The 18632-nt window shown below is 37.7% G+C and overlaps 1 protein-coding gene across 1 annotated transcript in view; it reads right to left on the bottom strand.

Annotated features, from left to right (window-relative positions):
• ZSWIM6 (zinc finger SWIM-type containing 6) overlaps positions 1–18632 on the bottom strand; it is a 194087-nt gene that overhangs the window by 1453 nt on the left and 174002 nt on the right. The window contains exons 6-14 of the mRNA XM_038530694.1: positions 18397–18573; positions 17975–18121; positions 14210–14356; positions 12655–12915; positions 8692–8827; positions 5508–5665; positions 4709–4872; positions 2944–3025; positions 1–1299 (exon numbers count right to left, since the gene is read on the bottom strand). The exon at positions 1–1299 is cut by the window's left edge and continues 1453 nt beyond it. Coding sequence (XP_038386622.1) covers positions 437–1299; positions 2944–3025; positions 4709–4872; positions 5508–5665; positions 8692–8827; positions 12655–12915; positions 14210–14356; positions 17975–18121; positions 18397–18573 — 2135 coding nt within the window. The 3' untranslated portion in view covers positions 1–436. The remainder of the gene's footprint in view (positions 1300–2943; positions 3026–4708; positions 4873–5507; positions 5666–8691; positions 8828–12654; positions 12916–14209; positions 14357–17974; positions 18122–18396; positions 18574–18632) is intronic.

Below are 18632 nucleotides of genomic sequence, written 5' to 3'. Positions count from 1 at the left end.
TTCGAGGTACTTATCACAGGATGGAGGTGTTTTGTTTGGTTTTTAAAGCCATTTCAATTATTTTTTTTTTTGAGGCTGTGAACGTATACAGAAAACAGGAGAGCTATGTGGACTTTCGCCACTTGACAACATATACTCAGTGTAAACCAAACCTTTTTAACCTCTCGCTCATACAAAACCAAAAATAATAATAATAATAATAATAAAATAAAATAAAAGGAAAGGAAAGGAAAAAAAGAAAGAAAAAGGGGAAAAAATTAAAAACACACAAACTTTCACAACATGACAATTTAGTCTGCAAACGCAATATAACTATACACATATAATACCGGTGTGGCTCTGTTCTTTAAGTTAAAAAGGGTACAAAGGCAGGCTCAAGTAAAAACAAACCACCCCTCCCATTCCCACCCCCCCACCCCCATTCATACAAGTTCTATCAACCAAACCTCTCCCGAACCAACATCATCAGTTTCTTTTTGCCTTTGTAGATTTGTTTCAGGTTGTCAATAAACTGTGTAAACTGAATGTGTCCATCATGCGCCATTAAGAAGGTCTCTCGGGCCTTGCTGAGGAACTCTATAAACTCACTATAGTGCCGAGGACTGATGTGCGTGAGTCGTGAGTGCGTCGTGTTGATGTAGGCCCCAATTGTGGCATCCAAGAGTTGCCTCAAGGGGGCCTTGTCCAGTGACATGAGCTTACCAGAGTTCCTCCTTCCGTGAAGTCCCACCATGCCAGGAGTGGTCAGAGTGCACCTGCGCAAAATGTCTGACAGTACCGTTGCACACTTGACACTCTTGACCACCAGAGGTATTATAGCTGCAAGCTCATTTTTGCCAAGGGAGTGGCTGAGCGCACAGGCCCACAAAACGTCATTAATGGCAGGGTGTGTGTCCTGATTGTAGCTCAGGTTGAGATGGGTCATGGCCAGGGTGGCCAGCTTGTAGGCCCTCATGGGGTACCCGCGGTGCTCCATGTACCGTGCTATTGTGAAGAGCTGGGTATAGCTCATGCCGGTTGTAGCAGCGTCAAGAACAATTTGGTACGCCGTCTCAAAAGCTATGTGATCCTTTTCACACAAGGTCAGCGCGGAGAGGGCACAGTTCTGAGGGTCCTTCATGGCACACTGCAGTGCAAGTGTCCGGGCACTGCTGGCCAGCTTTTCCTGCTGGTGGCAGTCCAGGTGGAGGCGGACGATGGTGCTGTTGGACATCACGGTGGTCGCAACTATACTTGTGGCCTCAGTGGGAGTAAAGAGGGTAAACCAACTCTGCATGATACTGTCCAGGGCATAAACACCTTCAAGGAATACAGAGAAGACCAATTACTGCCGAGGAGGCTCCCAGAGGTCTTGTCTTAAATCCACCTAATAATCAGTGCTTACGTGGTTACCTATCATAGGACATCAGGCCAGAAAATCCTGTAAGGTAATGTGCCTGGGAGCAACCTTTGGAATAAGGTGATTATAGATTGCTATTCAGTGACAGGCCTGAAAGGAACACGAACTTCCTGTAATAAACTTCCTCCGTAGTTGGTATTTGTACTGTGCTGCTCTGCCATTTCAGAAAATGGCTTTTTGCTAATGAGTTCTAGTTCACTGGGGCCTCCTGTCAGTTACCCACAACAGAATCTGAGTCAGAAAAAACTACAACTCTCACCAAAATAGTTTTTATGTGGTATGTGTGTTTGTGGGTAAGTTTAAAGAATATACAATACAAAATGATGAGGACACGCAAAGAAGCAGAAAAATGTGACCCATCATCAAGAGAAAAGAATCAACAGAAGCAGACCTACAGATGACTTAGATGTTAGAAATGATGACTGATAAGATCTTTCTAAAATAATCATGTTAAGTGCAGAGACCCAATATGCCTGAGCTGTAGGAAAAGCCTAACTTGTGAGTGATTTAAAGAGAAGGTACTAAAATCTAAAAGAGAAGTCAGCTATACACCTTGGTACAATGAGGTGGGGAAGAAGTTGTATAGTAGTTCTTCAACTGGTATTATCTTTGTATTGGTTCACTGAAGAAGCATCACTTCAACAATTTAATAATGTAATTTTTATATTCAGACCAATTTCCCTTTTTCCAAAGTCACAAACCATCATGATTAATACAAGTAAAAAACAAGAAGAATGACTTTACAGTATTTAAAAACCGAGGTGGGGGTGTCCTCTCAGCAAGAAAAGTGTACCCTTTTCTGATACAAACAGAAGAGAGATAATTTAACCAGCATTTATTTAAAGTAGCCACCATTTTGTTTGTTGGCATTCCTACTGGAAATGTTTTCTTTGGTACTGATTTACCACTACAGAGGGGAAATAGTTGGTTGACGGTCTCACCAAATGCAGATTATGGGCAACCAAGAGGATCTTCTTATGCCTAGCTTTCCCACACCTGAAAGCTCAACTAAACCACACCCAGTAATCATCTATCTGAATGGATACGATGACATATGCCCTCAAATGATGAAGAAAAATCTCAGCACAACTAGATAACTTTATATTATTTTCATTAAAATGAAATGAAACCACTAAACCACAGTCTCAACTTAGTTTCAAAGGTGGTTTCCAACCCACTTAGGGATTCACTCTGGAACTCTTTAAAATAAAATTATAAACCTGATTATCACAAAAAGTGACTAAAAAGCACCTTAAGAGTGATAGAACCTTGCAAGAAGTGTATACTCAGTGACTTACTCAATTTTAAACAAGAGTCTGAAACCGCACAAATGTGACAGTCTGGAAGAAGGACAATGCAAGTGTGTAAAAGTAAAGGTTGGAGGCAGTGGTTGGGGGAAAGGAAGACCCTGCAGGTTGATAGAAGGAGCAGGGAGCCTTGGAGAAGTCAAGGTAAAAGAGAGAAAACATTCTTGTGTTTGTAAATGACGAGTTAAATCCAACCATGAGGCAGCTGGGAGAGCTCCTCCTCCAGAATTTACCTACCTACTTCAGTAGCACACGTTACCAGCCACCTCACCATCTCCCGCCGTCGCCAATTTAAGGTTGACAGTGTCATTCGCATAACCTATAAAGATAGGAAAACAAAACGTTTCTGAAGATTATTCTAGGTCAAGGGAAGAAAGAAACAATTCATCCCAAGGCATAAACGACTAGGAATATTCCCTACTACCAAGAGGACAGAGAGCCACATTTACAGCAAAGTTCTGCATATCAATTTGGATTCGTTCATGGCTCCCTAGACTAGGAGACAGAAGGCCCACATTCTACTCCAGGTGGGCCGAGTGAACAGAAGCAGCATCCTGGGCAAGGTGCTCAATTAATCACATTTCTCATCTGCAGAATGAGAGGGCTGGACTGCAACATTAAGCACAGTCTATGCCCTCTTCTCCTCCCCAGCTTTAACAAATTCTATGGTTCTAGATTTTTGAGGCTCCTCATGAACAAATTCCGACTAGTAGCCCTCAGTTGGCAAAGAGATCTCTTAGAATAATCATCTTAATTATTCCTTCAATCTCTGGTTGCTCCTTTTCCTGGTGAGCATGAAGATAACCCCAGGTCTAGGGAAAGAGACCATTTTTGACATCATTAGTTGTCTGATTTTCATTTTCTAGTAAGATCCCCAAATAAATCATTCATCTTTTCCTGTTTCTCCCACTCTTTAAGATTGAGAACATTTGGGATATAACATGCCTAAAGTCTCAGCAAGGATTCCTCCTTGAGTTGTAGAAATAATAAGACAGGGACTAAATACTCAGTAATCTACCATTTACAAAAAAAAAAAAAAAAAAAAAAAAATCTGCCCAAATTCCAAATAACCAGAAAGCTTGTTAATGATTCTTTCTGCATATATCTTTAAGAGGCCAATGATAACAACAATAAGCCAAATAGCACAAATGTCACTGTATACCTTAAATACCTCTGCTTGTACAGTACTATATAGGGTAAGTGCATTTTCCTGTAATCTAATTCTTTAAACTTTATTAATCATCATAAGGGGAATCCATAACTAAAAAAAGGTTAATCATCTAATCAGGGCATTCTATTCCTCATACTTAAGGTAAATGGAAAACAATTTCTCTCACTGCTTTTAATGGTAACCAAAAAAAGCAAATGGAAAAAAGAGAATTCCTTAGAAAAATCAAACTAAAGACTTCTCAGTTTCTGGTTTATACAGTAATCTTTTTAGAGACTATAAGGAAGCAAACATCTGCCTATATGACTAACTCAAAATGTCCTTGGTAAAACATCTAAGCAGGCCTGTGGAAAGGTGAAACTGGACCCTGACCCATCACTCCCCCTTTAACTAATTTTCTCAGGGTTATAAAAAGGAGCTATAACTGCCCATCTATTATGAACATGCAAACACCAATAAAAATTCACAATTCCTCTAAAACTTTAACCCCAACAACTGGTTCTTTATTATACACGATAGTTTCCCTTAAGTCCCTTTCTAGCAATAATCGCTTCTATTCACTAACGGAGAAATAGTGATGTTAAGGCTATAATTCAGAAAATGACTTTTTTTATTGAAGGACAAAAATAGGGCTTCTAAAGTGCAGCCCCTGCACCTCAGGCGGCAGTCTGGTTCAGCTGGGGATGTCCACGGCTCTGAAGCACAGTGCTCTCCTAAAGTCTGTGCACTCAAGAGTCCTGTGGCTACACTAAAATACCCAGACAGAAACAACCCTGAGATGGCGCCTTTATTTAGCAGTCCTTGGTGCCCCGGGAAAGACCACCAGTCATGTACCTGCAGGCCCAGTTCCAGAGATACTTTCAAAAGAGTGATGTCTGGCAAACTGTCCATGAGAGTTGCTATTTTAAATGCATCCTGGGCAAGCTTGAAGATGTGGGATGAGGAGTGAATGTTTTTCTGGATGGATTCTAATACTGTTTCCAGCCTTCGAACATCGCCTGCAACAAATAAGGGAAAACCAAACCAAACCAAAAATCAAACCACCACAACACACACACACACACACACACACACAGAGAGAGAGGAAAAAAAAAGAGAGAGAAATAAAACAAGACATAAAGCACAAGTTAATTTACCTGAAATGTTCACATATGGCACAACTGTTACTACAGCTAAGTGTCCCAGAGCTACTGCAATGCCTATAAATCTCAGTTTCACAAAGAAGATACACCGAGACACACCCTTACTGACTACGAGTACATATTAACCAGAACCAACATGAGATAGCAAAAAGCCCTCCTAGTTCCTATTATGTATTTTTGATGAATATTTTTTCAGAGGATAAAAAAAAATGTAACCTAACCTGTTTCTGAAACCAGAACCACTACTGACATGATATGGTATCTAAACCTAAACTCAAGCAGCACCAACTTTAATGATACAATGAAAAGAGGAAAATGTCAGGCTCAAGTGAGTAGCACCCGTTTTACCTCATAAGCTAACATCTAAGGAAAAGGATCCCCCACAACTGGACATTGGCACCACTATTGATAATTTGATAGCATGATTCTTTAAAAACAAAAAAGGGGGCAAACTAACAAAATAATCATGAGGTCTTGGGACAATCGAGTACCTTTGGCTGCAGTTAGCATGGTGGACGCCAGCTCACACTGCTGGGATTCTATGTGGCTTAGAGTGAACCAACGAGGATATCGGTTGGGAACAACTGATGCAATATGGTGTGGGCGGGTGAGGTCTCCCGTTGGAGCAGTAGATTCCAATACTAGCAACCTGTAATGAGAAAACAAGACAGTTGGCTCCTAGTTATTCCTTGTGCATCACCTTGACCACAGGATCTGGTGAGAAGGCAGATGAGTGGGTAGATGCTGGGAGAAACTGTTCAGGTCCTTGTGCAGGAAGAGCTGGTACGGCTACACTCTGCTATCTGGATGCCAAAGTCACCTTGTTAATTGCTCAGTACCCAAACCTAAGAGATTTCTTTTCTTTAGCATCATTCAAAAAAACTGCAAGATTCAAGGAAATCAAGATATGTAACACTGAAGAGATCTGAAACACAAGACGAGTTCACCTACTGTAAAATTTTTGAATTTTATCACTCATTAAAAAATAAAAACAGAAGCTCGTAGTCAAGTGAATACCTAAGACTGAGATAAAAACAGTCAGGGAACAGTAGATAGCTGAAATGGATAAGCTAACTCATTAAAACACAAAATAAGAGGGGAAGCTAAACAAAAATGGACTCCTTTCCATAGATTCATACTTTCTGCAAAATTAGTTCCTTATTACTTTAAGAATTTATAATTAGAACATGTTGTATCAATCCTATCAGAGATGATAAATGCAAACTATCCAAGTATTTGTACTTTGACAGCCTTGCAAAAATTCAGCGTGATCTGATTTTAATCAATCTATGATTAAGAATATGCCAACAAATAAAGAACAATTACTGAAAACAAAGCCCGTGCTTAGCAATCTCTTCCAAATATAAGTACTGAAGAGATTAACAGAGTAGCTACAACTACAATTATTCCTTCACAATCATCAAAAAGCTGACCTTAACTCAAGGATACTAGTGTTTGGGCCTATGGAATAAGAATTAAGGATCAAGAGGAATTAACACGGCCAGGGTGTGATGCTGGGCCTTGGGGTCGCACCCGAGAGCAGTAAAGCAGGCCAAATGCCTCATTTTCTTTTCTTTTTAGCTAAGGACAAAGAGAAATTAGCATTAAAGGGTGACAAAGTAGGCAATTAGGTAATAAGAGTTTTGGTGGAGTTCCTATTTAACTTTTCAAAAACCCCAGACTGTCCCTGTGTTCACCGGCAGATCTTTCCAGAACTGCTGCAGCAGAAACTAGTTAAGAGCCCTGAAAAGATGAGAACATGAGTGCTAAAAACACCCTTTTCCAGCTCCCCAACCCCTCTCCCACTTGTAGTAAGCTACAGGTCTCTCTTCTTGCCGGTTCCCCTGGCTCCCTTCAGATGCCCTAGTAGGTCTGCTACCCCCCTTCCATGGCAGTCCGGTAGCAGAGGTAGGGGCAAGTCAAGAAAAGAGGTGGAAAATAATCCCCTGGTGCCCTACTAGTATCCCCCATGAACAAACTGCCTTGGCAGCAACCAAGGACAAATACGTTTCCGTGTGTTAGAAAAGCAAACCTTTCCACCTGACAGATACTTTCCCATAAGCCAGAATCACAGAGAAACCTCATGATATTTTATCCTTAAACTTTACAGTGGTCACAGCAATAGCATCTGGTGGCATCATAACATTAGCATTCCTTCCCTTTACAACAGGAGCAAAATTCTTATGATTTAAGTAAGTATAGAGCTGAGCATCTGTCTTCGTCTGACAGCTTCTATTTCAGCTTCCAAAAATGGGAATAGGAACTTAAAAAAACCTGTGTCCTAAAATATAAACCAAGGGGCATAAAGTAATTTAGTATGTGTGGAGGGTTTACTTATGTTACTTATTAATTTATTTGGGGATATTTTTAAAAACAAACAAGCAAGAACTTCACAAGGCCTCTCTGATGGGTTAATGAGATTTCATGGTGCCAAGGAAAGAATGCCAAGTTAAAGGATGTCAGTCTCACTACAAACTGACATACACATAGGTATATGTACTCTCTCACTCTCTCTCTCACATATACACACACACACACTCTCTCTCCCTTTCTCTCTCTCTCTCTCTCACACACACACACACACACACACACACTGCATAAAAAAGAGGCCCCCTGAAAAATATAAGCTACCCTCATAGTGGCAAGACTTTCTTTTGAATCCACTATACTGGTTGCAGACAAAGAATCTTTGGTGACAAGATTCTATGGGGTCAAACTGGTCTTTGACATCTCAAGCTCTTGGGTGTATACATGGTTTACCTTTGGTGACTTGACTATAACTGGATCTAATCTGCACTTTAACATAGGAGTGTTTTAATTTTTTAAAACACTTTAAGAAAGGTAGATAAGCCTTTCAGGTCCTTTAGGTTTAAAAGGCAACATGTAAGATTCAAAAATATAATCTTGAATTCATTAAAAAATATTCACCTAGGCAAACTCATGATAAAAATATTTGGTGAACAGACTTTATTTTTGGTTTTTTTGGTTGTTGTTGTTGTTTTGTGAATAGACTTTAAAAAGGAAAGTGAAAATAGCAAGGTCAAGGGCAGTGAACAACCTATTCTAATTATTATTACTGAAAAGGAGGGGCTGGGAGCAGTCCGAGTGAGGAGAGCAGGTCCTAAAGATGCCTGATAGTGATACCTTTAACCCTAGCCCCTGATCCCATCTTCCATTGCCCTCCAGGTGAGCCCAAAGGTGCTTCCATGATCCTACAGCCTCCTTGCACTAATGATGGATGGACCATGGAATTACAGCAGGTGTGAAGGGCTCCCTGAGGGATCACATTCAGTCAAGTATACTTAGTATTTACCACTGTTTCAAAAATCGAATTTTTTCAAAACGATCAATTATTTAGGAAGGTTTCAACTGGTGCTCCCTTGTGTTTAAACCTGGCCTGAAACTGTTCTCTAATTCCCAAATTCTAGCATCAAGAAAAGTAAGAAAAAAAAGCCATCATGACCAGTCTAGGATAGAATTCTTCCTTTACTGTAAAACAAAAGCCAGACCAACTAACAAACAAACCAGTACTACAACAATCCAAGAAGTATAAATAGTTTCTTAAGCTTTTGTGCTGCCTACAAGAAATACGAATGAGTGAGAAGTCAGTTAAGAGCTGTTTTTCCCCATGGGGAATCTGGGTCGCCTCCGCCCGGCTGGGCCGTGAATACGTACCGCATTGCTCTCAGGGCAATTGTGTATGCCAATTCAGCATCGTGAGGTAGGAGAGAGGTGAAGAGATACTTGGCAAATGTGTGCATTGGAACGCTCTCCCGATGAATTATTTCGCCTAAACCACTATATGGTCCGGCTGTGGGAAGAGAGCATACACATTTTACATTCCTAAGAAAGGAACTAAGACTTCTTGTAAACTATATTTTTAAAATTTTTATGTAAAGTTATAACATACACAAGCTAATCTAGTTAAGAATGTAATCAAAGTGACATAGTAGAAAAAATTACAATTCTTAGTCAAAAATCATTCTATAGGGAATAGTATTCAGTATTGAATTCATTTCAGGAACGACCCCCCAACTAACTATACCATAGTTAAAATGAGAATCAAAGAACTAGGGGGCAGAGCTTTTTCATATTATAACTGTTTCAGAGAAAGAAACCCTCTGAAACACAAAAAATCTCACTGAATTTGAGACATCCTTTCTCAATGTGTGACATCTGAGCATACAGATTTTCAAATGCATAGATGACTCTGCAGCTTAACTTTGGAATCTGCCCCTGGATCCAATCAGTCTTATGGGCACAGACAAGCCCAGGTTTCCAGAAGAGTGCTCTGCCTCAGGGGAGGAATCTAAACCACAAATTCCAATACAAAGACTTTAAATACTGTTGCTTCTAATAAGCAGAAATAGATATTAATTCTCAGAAAGTGATTAATAATAAAAGAATAGTTAGTAACTCATTTGATACTCACCATAGGCAAAGAAAAAAAATTAAAGTAACTGGAAATCTACCACTTCAGGGACTCCAAAAGACCAATTTCAAAAGCAAAATTACATTTAAGCTGTCAAAATTCATTTCTTAGTAACTTATGACAGGCATGGTAGTAGAGCTAACTTCCCCTGTGTGCTCTCTGAATGCCGCCCCTAAGAAAGGCGATACCGAATTTTAAAATAAATTTTGAAAGGAAACCACAGTGGTTAGTTCAACTACTTTCCACTTAGGTAACTTTGAGGTTTAGTTACTGTAAAGTGTTTAATAAATTAGTTTCCATGTCACCTTTGGGTAACATCTGTTTCATGATTTCTAGAATTATGAACCATGACACTGCTGCTCAAAGGACATAATACATTTGTTTTCCATAAGAAAAATCAGTCTGGTGAAGAGTTTAGAATGCAAGAAATGGCAGTTCAGAACAAATGGTGAGAGGAGTTACTGGGTAGGAGCATGATACATTCTAGATCATTTTAACAGAGATTATTTTAACATTTCATTATTTTATTTTTTGTTTAGTGTTTTTCAAGTGCCCATTATTTAAGTACTTTGAAAATCATATTTTCATAAAACCTTATTTTTTTGCCTAGGCAAAGTAAAATCCATCCTAGATTTCTAATTTTACCAAATATATTACCTTCTTCATATTTTTAAGACATTTAGAAATGTTTTAGTGACCTGATATTCTTAAAAGGTTGATATAGCATTATAGTTCTGCCTTTAGTTCATATAACAAGGCTAAATTTTTAGATTATTATTATGGACTAAATGTTTATTCTCCCTGCTCAAATTCATATGCTGAAGCCCCAACTCCCAGTGTGACTGTACTTAGAGATGGGCCTTTACACAGAGGTAATTAAGGTTAAATGTGTTCACAGGATGTGGCCCTGATCCAACAGGATTAGTGACCTTATAAGAACAGACATCAGAGAGCTCTCTTGCTCTCTCTCCCCCTCTGCTGTGTTGAGAGCACAAAGAGAAAACAGACATTTGTAAGACAGGAAGAGAGGGCTCACCAGAAATTTCACTGACAAACACTTTGACCTCTGACTTCCCAGCCTCCAGAACTGTGAGAAATTCCTAATGCTTAAGCCATTCGACTGTAGTATTTGGTTATGGCAGCCCGGGCAGACTAGAATACTATTTTACTGAAGGCTTCATTATAGAAAACTTGTAGATTACTCATTTCCTTCATTTCTCCTCCATTTCCTTTCAATGTTTCCCTTAAGTCACCAAGTTACCTTTTTGTGCTATGCAAAAATAAATAAATAAAATAAAAAACCCAGGACATAATAGTCAACACTTATTGTTATGACATCCCCCAACAAGAAAAATATTCAGTCAGATATCACAGAATTATTTGTGGATTAGTAATTGAGTGTAGTCTCTGAACTCCCCAAAAGTGCTTTACCAATATGCCAACTGACCCAATATGCTAGTATTGTATTATGGTCAAGTGATTTACATACAGCAACAATACAGGACGACTGCTTTTTCTTTTTCAGAAAAAGTTAAGCATCTTTTATTTCAGAAGAGTTAGTGCCTGCTATTTTGTGCTTGAAATTTACAGAGTGTAAATACATGAAGAACTTGGTGCCCCAGTGCAGTCAACTCAACCATGGAGTGCTTATTTTTGGGAGTTTACAGAAATGGTCCCTTGGCTTCCCCTTGGACTGCTTCCTGTTCTGCACTAGCCATTCTCTACAAGCCTCATAGGATCAGGAAAGGAAAGGAGACTGCAATGAGTCAAAAGCACTCCTTATCAGGCATAGTTCTAAAAAAAATATTTAATGGGGAACAATGCTCTAATCAAAATCTAAGAAACAGTTGTGAAATATTCGTGAGTAATGAACATGGAAACATTTAAAAAGGCAAATGATAAACAGATATCAGATACTACCAACTTTGAAAAGCACACATCCTCTTCCTATCCTTTAAGTACAGTGGAAATCAAAAGTCAGTCACTAACAGCCAGTGACAGCACTAAGTTTGTGGTTCATGATACTTTTATCAAAAGGAATTATATAGGAGGAAACTAAAACAAGAACGAAGAAAGAACGAAGATCACTTGAAATTTGCCAACATGTGCTTTTTTATCTTTAGAAGAAAAAAAAAGTTAAGGCGAGGGCTTCAAAACATGATCAGGAATTTTACCAAAATTAAGCAAAATATTAACATGTTTTAACTTTTCTAAGAGTATGTTCCCTTTAAAATGCACTTCTAAAACATACAAATGTATAATATATTTGATGAAAATATTTTCTTTCAAAGAGATCTTGAGCTTTGGACAAATAAAAGAGGTTGTGAAATGTTATTTTTTCTAAATCCCTTCCCCGTATGCAAGAGTTCTGAATGTAAGATGAAGATACCACACTTTATTCAACTATCAATCACAGAGAATCCCACAATAATAACACCCATAGACTGAAGAGATAGAAGCAATTTTACCAATTAGGCATCCCCTAAATTTGAGTAAAAGATGAGGCTATTATACTTAATTAATCTTTTCTAGAAAAAAAGCAAAAAAAAAAAAAAAAAAACCCACTACTTTTTAAAAATAATGCCAACCAAAATTTCTTAGGCCATTCAGCTCTTGACCTTACAAAAAGAAGAAAATTAGACTTTGCCTTAGAGAATCCAAGAAACTTTGAACTTGGTGAATCTATGCCTAATGAATTTTCTGGAATAATTAGCACAGTGGAAATCCATTCCTGGGGCCTCTAGTCCTTTGCTAGCATGTGCAAATGACATATTCAAAACCCGGATGTCATGTAATAGCCATAATAATAATTCACAGGAATGCCAACGAATTTCCTTTCCATTATTTAATTGGTCAATCAAATAGATACATGGCTACCAGTAATAACTCACTAAGTATCAAACTTGCATTTATCTCAGTAATGGCACAGACTAAATAACAACAGTCTTTTTCAAAGTTTGTGGCATTAAATGGGGCTCATTTCTAACATGCTATCTTACGCGACACTTAAAAGACACACATCTGACTATACTTTTTGATCAAGTGATACTACTTTTTGGATAGTAAACATTCCCATGACAACTCAGTGACCATACCAATCAGAATTACTACGACACCAAATGCATTCAAACAATACTCCCAACATAAGAAAGCTTGTGCCTCAATAAAATTGGCAGAACAAGTGGAAAACTTCTGTATCACACTACCTTCTAATAGGAAGACTGCTTGCTTGCGAAAAATTTTCACCAGTGTGTCATCCAATTCAATTTCCTGAAGCTTGGAAATGAGCTGCTCCTCATTCCGGCAAACCTTCTCTTGTGTGTACAGCCCATCAGGCATGATACGCTGCTGTCCCAGCCCTATCAGGGCTACTTCCACAGCTAGTGTTAAATAGGATTCCCCTTCTTCTAAGAATTTATGTGCAGGTAGATGCTGGTATTCCAGAGACTTGCACTGTCCCATATTCTCTGTAAAATGTCACAAAAGAAATCAGAGTTCAGATATTACTTTTCCATGTAATGATAGGTATAAGTATTTATTTTACCCACTACTGATAAATGAATTATTGACTTTATTCCAAGAAAGCCAGAAAATTGTTTCTTACGTTAAAGTGAATAGTTTTTCTAAGATGTTTTAAAACTTGACGGTGAATGACCAGATGTGTATGTTTTGGGGGATGGAATATTACAAATATTTTTCTCCCACTGAAAATGAATCACCAGAAAAACCCTACAAAGCTAGGAAGACATTGTAAGAATACTTAAGAGTGAAAAAAGATTTTAAACAAGAGCAAAATTACAGTGACTACAACAGTTGCTGATTTTTTAAAGCCTGGCATTAAAAAAAAAGTTCCCAAACTGTTACCACTATGTTGAAATTTAATGAGAAGTGTAGAGAAAACAACAGACACAACCCAATTTCAAGGTCCTTTCTGTTATCAAAGAGTCATCAGTTAACAAAAGAGGAATGATTCTTTGGGCATTCTCTTATCTTAAAGTGTTTCTCTTAGAAATATTAATAAACTTCAACCATTGAACTCCCAAGGAAAGTGAATTCAGAATCATACCTTTCACCATCCTGAAGGAGTTTGGGGCACCCATAATCCATGAAAGCAGACACCACAGGAGAAATTATGGAGGCTCAATATAATTACTCCTCTGAGTCTACCCAGGTATGAGAGCAGCAGAGGGACAACCATTCCTGCCTCCCAAACCTCTGCTCACAGCCCAAAGGCAGTCATTTTAGGGATGATTCTTTAGTCTCAAGAGGCCAGAGAGAAATCTCAAAACACTGCTTTATAGGAATGTGTGATGTAAAACACTTCTGAGTGACATTAGATACTTCTCTTACAGGAGACTACAACCCATTTAAGTGACAAGTAACTTCTGATGTAGACAAATTTAAAAAGCAACTAAATTTCTAGTTCTAAATGCTTTGGTACACATCTTTATTTTAAATCTTGAGACTGGAAAACAGCCATAAATGCAGATAAATTCTCAGATGCAGAATCAATGGCTAGAAGAAAATAAACATTTTTTAGGTTCTTAACACATGCTGCCAACTGTTGCTTCTAAGACAGAATTTTCCTAGTTTATAAAGCCTCCACAAAGCAACAGGAGCACCCATTTCCTTGCTCCCTTGCTAACCATAAGTACTAGTAACTATATGGATTCAGAAAAAAACCTGTGAAAAAAACAATGACCAATGCCATTCAGGGTTTAAAGAGAAAAAAGCACACGAAATGAATGCTACTGGTGTTACCTGTAAAATCCGAGAACCCAGAGAAATTTTCATCATCAATTCGGCAGGCTTCCATGAGGCTGCTGAAAAGAGTGCCCACGGGGTCCAGGGGGTGTCCAACCCAGCCCTCGAGATTGGTTATCGAAGTGATGCTTTTATGGGGTAGCTCTGTGTAAGAAAAGGGAATTGAGAGATGGAGACAAGTAGAAGATGAGAGGCTTTACCATTTAATAGTGGCATTCTAACAAATTAGTACTGAATTCAATTAGGTACACATAATCCCTAACATGTTAACTATTTTGTGCTCATAGAGTTCATCTGTTAAATCAGTATAAATAGTGTCAATTTTCCAGGACCGCCCCCAAACATTAATTCATGTGCCTAAGGTACTGGGTTAACCTATTTATGCTATTAAACAATGTTGTATGAGGAAAAATAAGTTCCAAATTTTCACCTGAGAAGCAAGGAACCACTTCCCTCACTTTCCCAAAAGTGGCATTAGAGAAGACTAGGAAGTCTCCCTGGAATGATCACTTGCTAACTATATTAAGAAGATAACCTTAAAGTCAATGTTCACTAAGTCCTCTACACCGGAGATCAGAAGGCAGCAGTAACCTGGGTCCAATCTAGATTCCCCTATGGATATCATTAAACTACTCCCTTTGCACCTATGGAAGGCCTCATTATCATGGATCTGTACGCCATTTAAGTGAGGGCCTTTGCCACAAAGGGAAACTATAGCAGAAGGTAACATATAATTTGGATGAAACATCCTTTTCATTTTCTTTGCAGAATGGTAGTACTTTCAAAGTCCTTAAGTTAAATTGTAAAGTCCTGAGAAAAAAAGCTACAAATATTTTAAGATATGTTTCTTTTCGTAAAGAATGCAATGCTTTACATCCAAATATTTACTAAATAAATAATAGTAGCTTCTTCTTAAAGGAAAATATAATGAAATCTATAAACAATATAAATTATCCAAGACAAATACTGGCTTTTTATAAATAGCTAAAGAACCATTCCATGAATCCAATATTCTTTTAGAAGTCTTCTGGTTTTGGACTATCAACTACCAGTACATAACAGTGAAGAAGCCTGGCACAATGTGTGTGTGTGTGTGTGTGTGTGTGTATAAATCTATATGGTGAAAGGAAGTGTTGTAGTTACATAAATCTATTACAAGCAATGGAAACAACAGAGCAAATTTTATGAGGTATTTCCTCTTTTTTTTCCACACAAAACTTAGTGAAAACAACACAAAAATGAGGGAAACAAATTTCAAAAAGGAGTATAATTTTTTTTTTCAAAATCAAGAAGCTAAGTAAACCTAAGTCAGACAAAGAAAGACAAATACCATATGATTTCCCTTTAATGTGGAATCTAAAAAAACCCAAGCTTCTAGATACAGAGAACAAACTGATAGGCAGGGGTGGATGCAGGTGAAAAGAAGTAAACGGGGAAAAGGTACAAACTTCCACTTATACAATGAACAAGTCATGGTGATGTACAGCATGACAACTATAGTTAATAATACTGTATTCTATTTTTGAAAGTTGCTAAGAATAAATCTTGAAAGTTCTCATCACAAGAAAAAAAAGTGTAATCATGTATGGTGACAGATAATAACTAGACTTACTGTGGTGATCATTTTGAAATATATAAATAGAATTCTATTATATACCTGAATATGATGTTATACATCAATTATATCTCAATTAACAACAAGAAAACCTGACATATTATGCCAAATAGTATTGAAAATGTACAAGGTATATACTTACTAATCTTGACCACATAACAAATAATTGTCATAGCAATTTGGAATTATAACAGCTGTGAAAAACCTATTCTTTAAATATGGACAAAAAAGTAAAAAAGAGGGAGAGATAAAGGTATAGAGACAGTAGTACCTAAGAGTAGCCTGAAATAACTTTTCACTCCTCATAAGATAAAAGAGAAATGGGTGTAAGAGTGGTTTTAAAGACAATTAAAGGAGTCTAACTTAACATATATTTTAATTCAGTTACACAAACTAACATTTTTTACACTTTCAATTCATAGATATTGTAATATTTTTCATTTAAAAACATTTCTTTAAAAAGTTTATGATTTTATTTTATTTTTTTTTAATTTTTTTTTTTTAATTTATTTATGATAGTCACAGAGAGAGAGAGAGAGGGGCACAGAGACATAGGCAGAGGGAGAAGCAGGCTCCATGCACCGGGAGCCCGATGTGGGATTCGATCCCGGGTCTCCAGGATCGCGCCCTGGGCCAAAGGCAGGCGCCAAACCGCTGCGCCACCCAGGGATCCCAAAAAGTTTATGATTTTAAAATCTGATAATCATCCTAACCTAGCTAGCTTTAATTTTGCAGTATAAAAAGTACCTCACCCTCTCTTACCCTGAATATTACTATCCTTTATATTTTGCAGAAGTAGCTACCTTTTGGCTATAGATTGTGTTTGGGGGAAGAGTGATTGCAAAAAAAATTTCCAAAGGTTCAAGGAATATATTTTGCAAACATATCTGGTAACCTGTTATGTTGTGAAGAACATGAAGAAATGGACACAATAGTGATCACCAGGATATTATTACATTCCAATTCCATTTGAGCTCCCCTTCTTCTGGTTCAAATTTTAACTTCAAATTTTTCTTTCATCATATAAGTGAATTAAATGTTAGTTAACATTTATAGTAATTCTGATACAGACAGATGGTACTAAAAGTTACAACACTCACTCACTCTAACCTTCAGCTCATTTCAACAACTCTTGATAAATTTCAGCTGTACCCTTGGTGTGTGTATAATCACAGAAGGATTAAACAAAAACAGGACTAAAAAAAAAACAAAAAACAACACCAAAAAACCCAGGTACTAAAAATATCTCTCTGAATAAGAAAACTCCAGACTGAAAAAACAAACCTAATCAAAGACACACAAAAAGATTTATACCTATAGAAGGAACAAGAAGTGCATCGATTAAACAGAAAAAGCATATATATTTCTTTTTCTGATCAGAGCCTTATGCATGTAATATAACTCTCTGCAAATGCTATTACTCAGTAATACTTTAAAATTTAAAAGATTAATAGTAAACTAAGATAAAGAGAAGTTAAACTGAAATGTGTTGGCAGTTGGCAGTTCATCAAATGTTATTTACAGAATTTGAAAAATACAGGAGTTCTGATCACTTAAAATAAATACCATATTCTGAAATACAAATTGTTATAGCTAAAAAGTTTTAGAGTGCTTACACACTATGCCAGGCTCTTTTAAGAGCTTAACAGGAATTAACTAGTTTAATTTTTTTCAACAACTCTAAGAGACCAGTCTCTACTGAAGACCATTCCACAGATGAGGAATCTAAACCACAGAGCTTCATGTCACTGCCAGCTAGGACCTAGGGCTAGGATTCAAACAGTCTGACCCTAGACCCCTTACTGTTAGAATGAAAATGCACTTTCACAAAATCAGAGAATTGGCTAACTGGCATTTTCAATAATTCAGACACACTAAATAATTACTTGAACAATAAAAAATTATCCCCCTAAAGAATTAACTAACCTAAGAAATGTTTTTTAGAATCTTATTTCATACACATGCAATCAGGAAAAAATAAGCCTAAAATTTCTTGCAGATCAGCTATGAAATATTCTAAATGAGTAGTGAGTAAAGTCATCTCCATTGCTCTAATTTTAAAAGCTATCTCTCTAAAAGGGGACAAAATCTAGTGATGTCGTCACCAAGAATCCCATTCCAATGGAAACAAACTCCTTCACATTCACCTTTTTTTTGAGTTCGGAACATTTCCAACTGTTTCTGTTGCTGTCGTCTTAACGTGTTAACAATAGCTATTGCTAATCTCAGTGCTTCTCTGGGATACCCATGAGAACGTAATGCATCCACTCTTGCACAAGCTGTAGGAACGTGTTCTAAAACAAAAAGTTAAGGGGAGAAAGTTGCCATCGTCAGACAGATCTACAAAAATCGCATTTAAGTAGTAAGATGTTTTTTCCCAAAATACTATTAAAAAGACACAAGGAACCATTTCTGAACTTGGATTTGAATGAAACGCTCAGCTCCTACTGCCAAGCATTCATCCATCTCCCATTGAATCCCTCAACTCTCCACCTCCCACTCCAATAATGCTATAGAAACGAAACAAAGAAGTAAGTCATGGAAATGTCTTTCCGGTTTGGCCACTTACCATGCCAGAGGGGCCACCCGCGGGAGTCAAAGAGGGAGTTTTCAGTGTCGTCATGGTAACAGTAGTTGGTGTATAGGTCACTGCTGATAATGTGCTGCAAGTGGCTATCCTGCCAGTGGAGATCGCATGCCTCGATGGCTCGGGTGAACACTGTCCGATGTGGCCTGTTCGATGAATCTGTTTTTTCCACAATTCAGAAAGCCGTGTCAGCTATTATTCACATGTAAATAAATCAG

Source organism: Canis lupus, chromosome 2, assembly GCF_011100685.1.
Source record: "Canis lupus familiaris isolate Mischka breed German Shepherd chromosome 2, alternate assembly UU_Cfam_GSD_1.0, whole genome shotgun sequence".
NCBI classification, from domain to species: Eukaryota; Metazoa; Chordata; class Mammalia; order Carnivora; family Canidae; genus Canis; species Canis lupus.
This window is presented reverse-complemented; position numbering and strand designations above follow the sequence as displayed.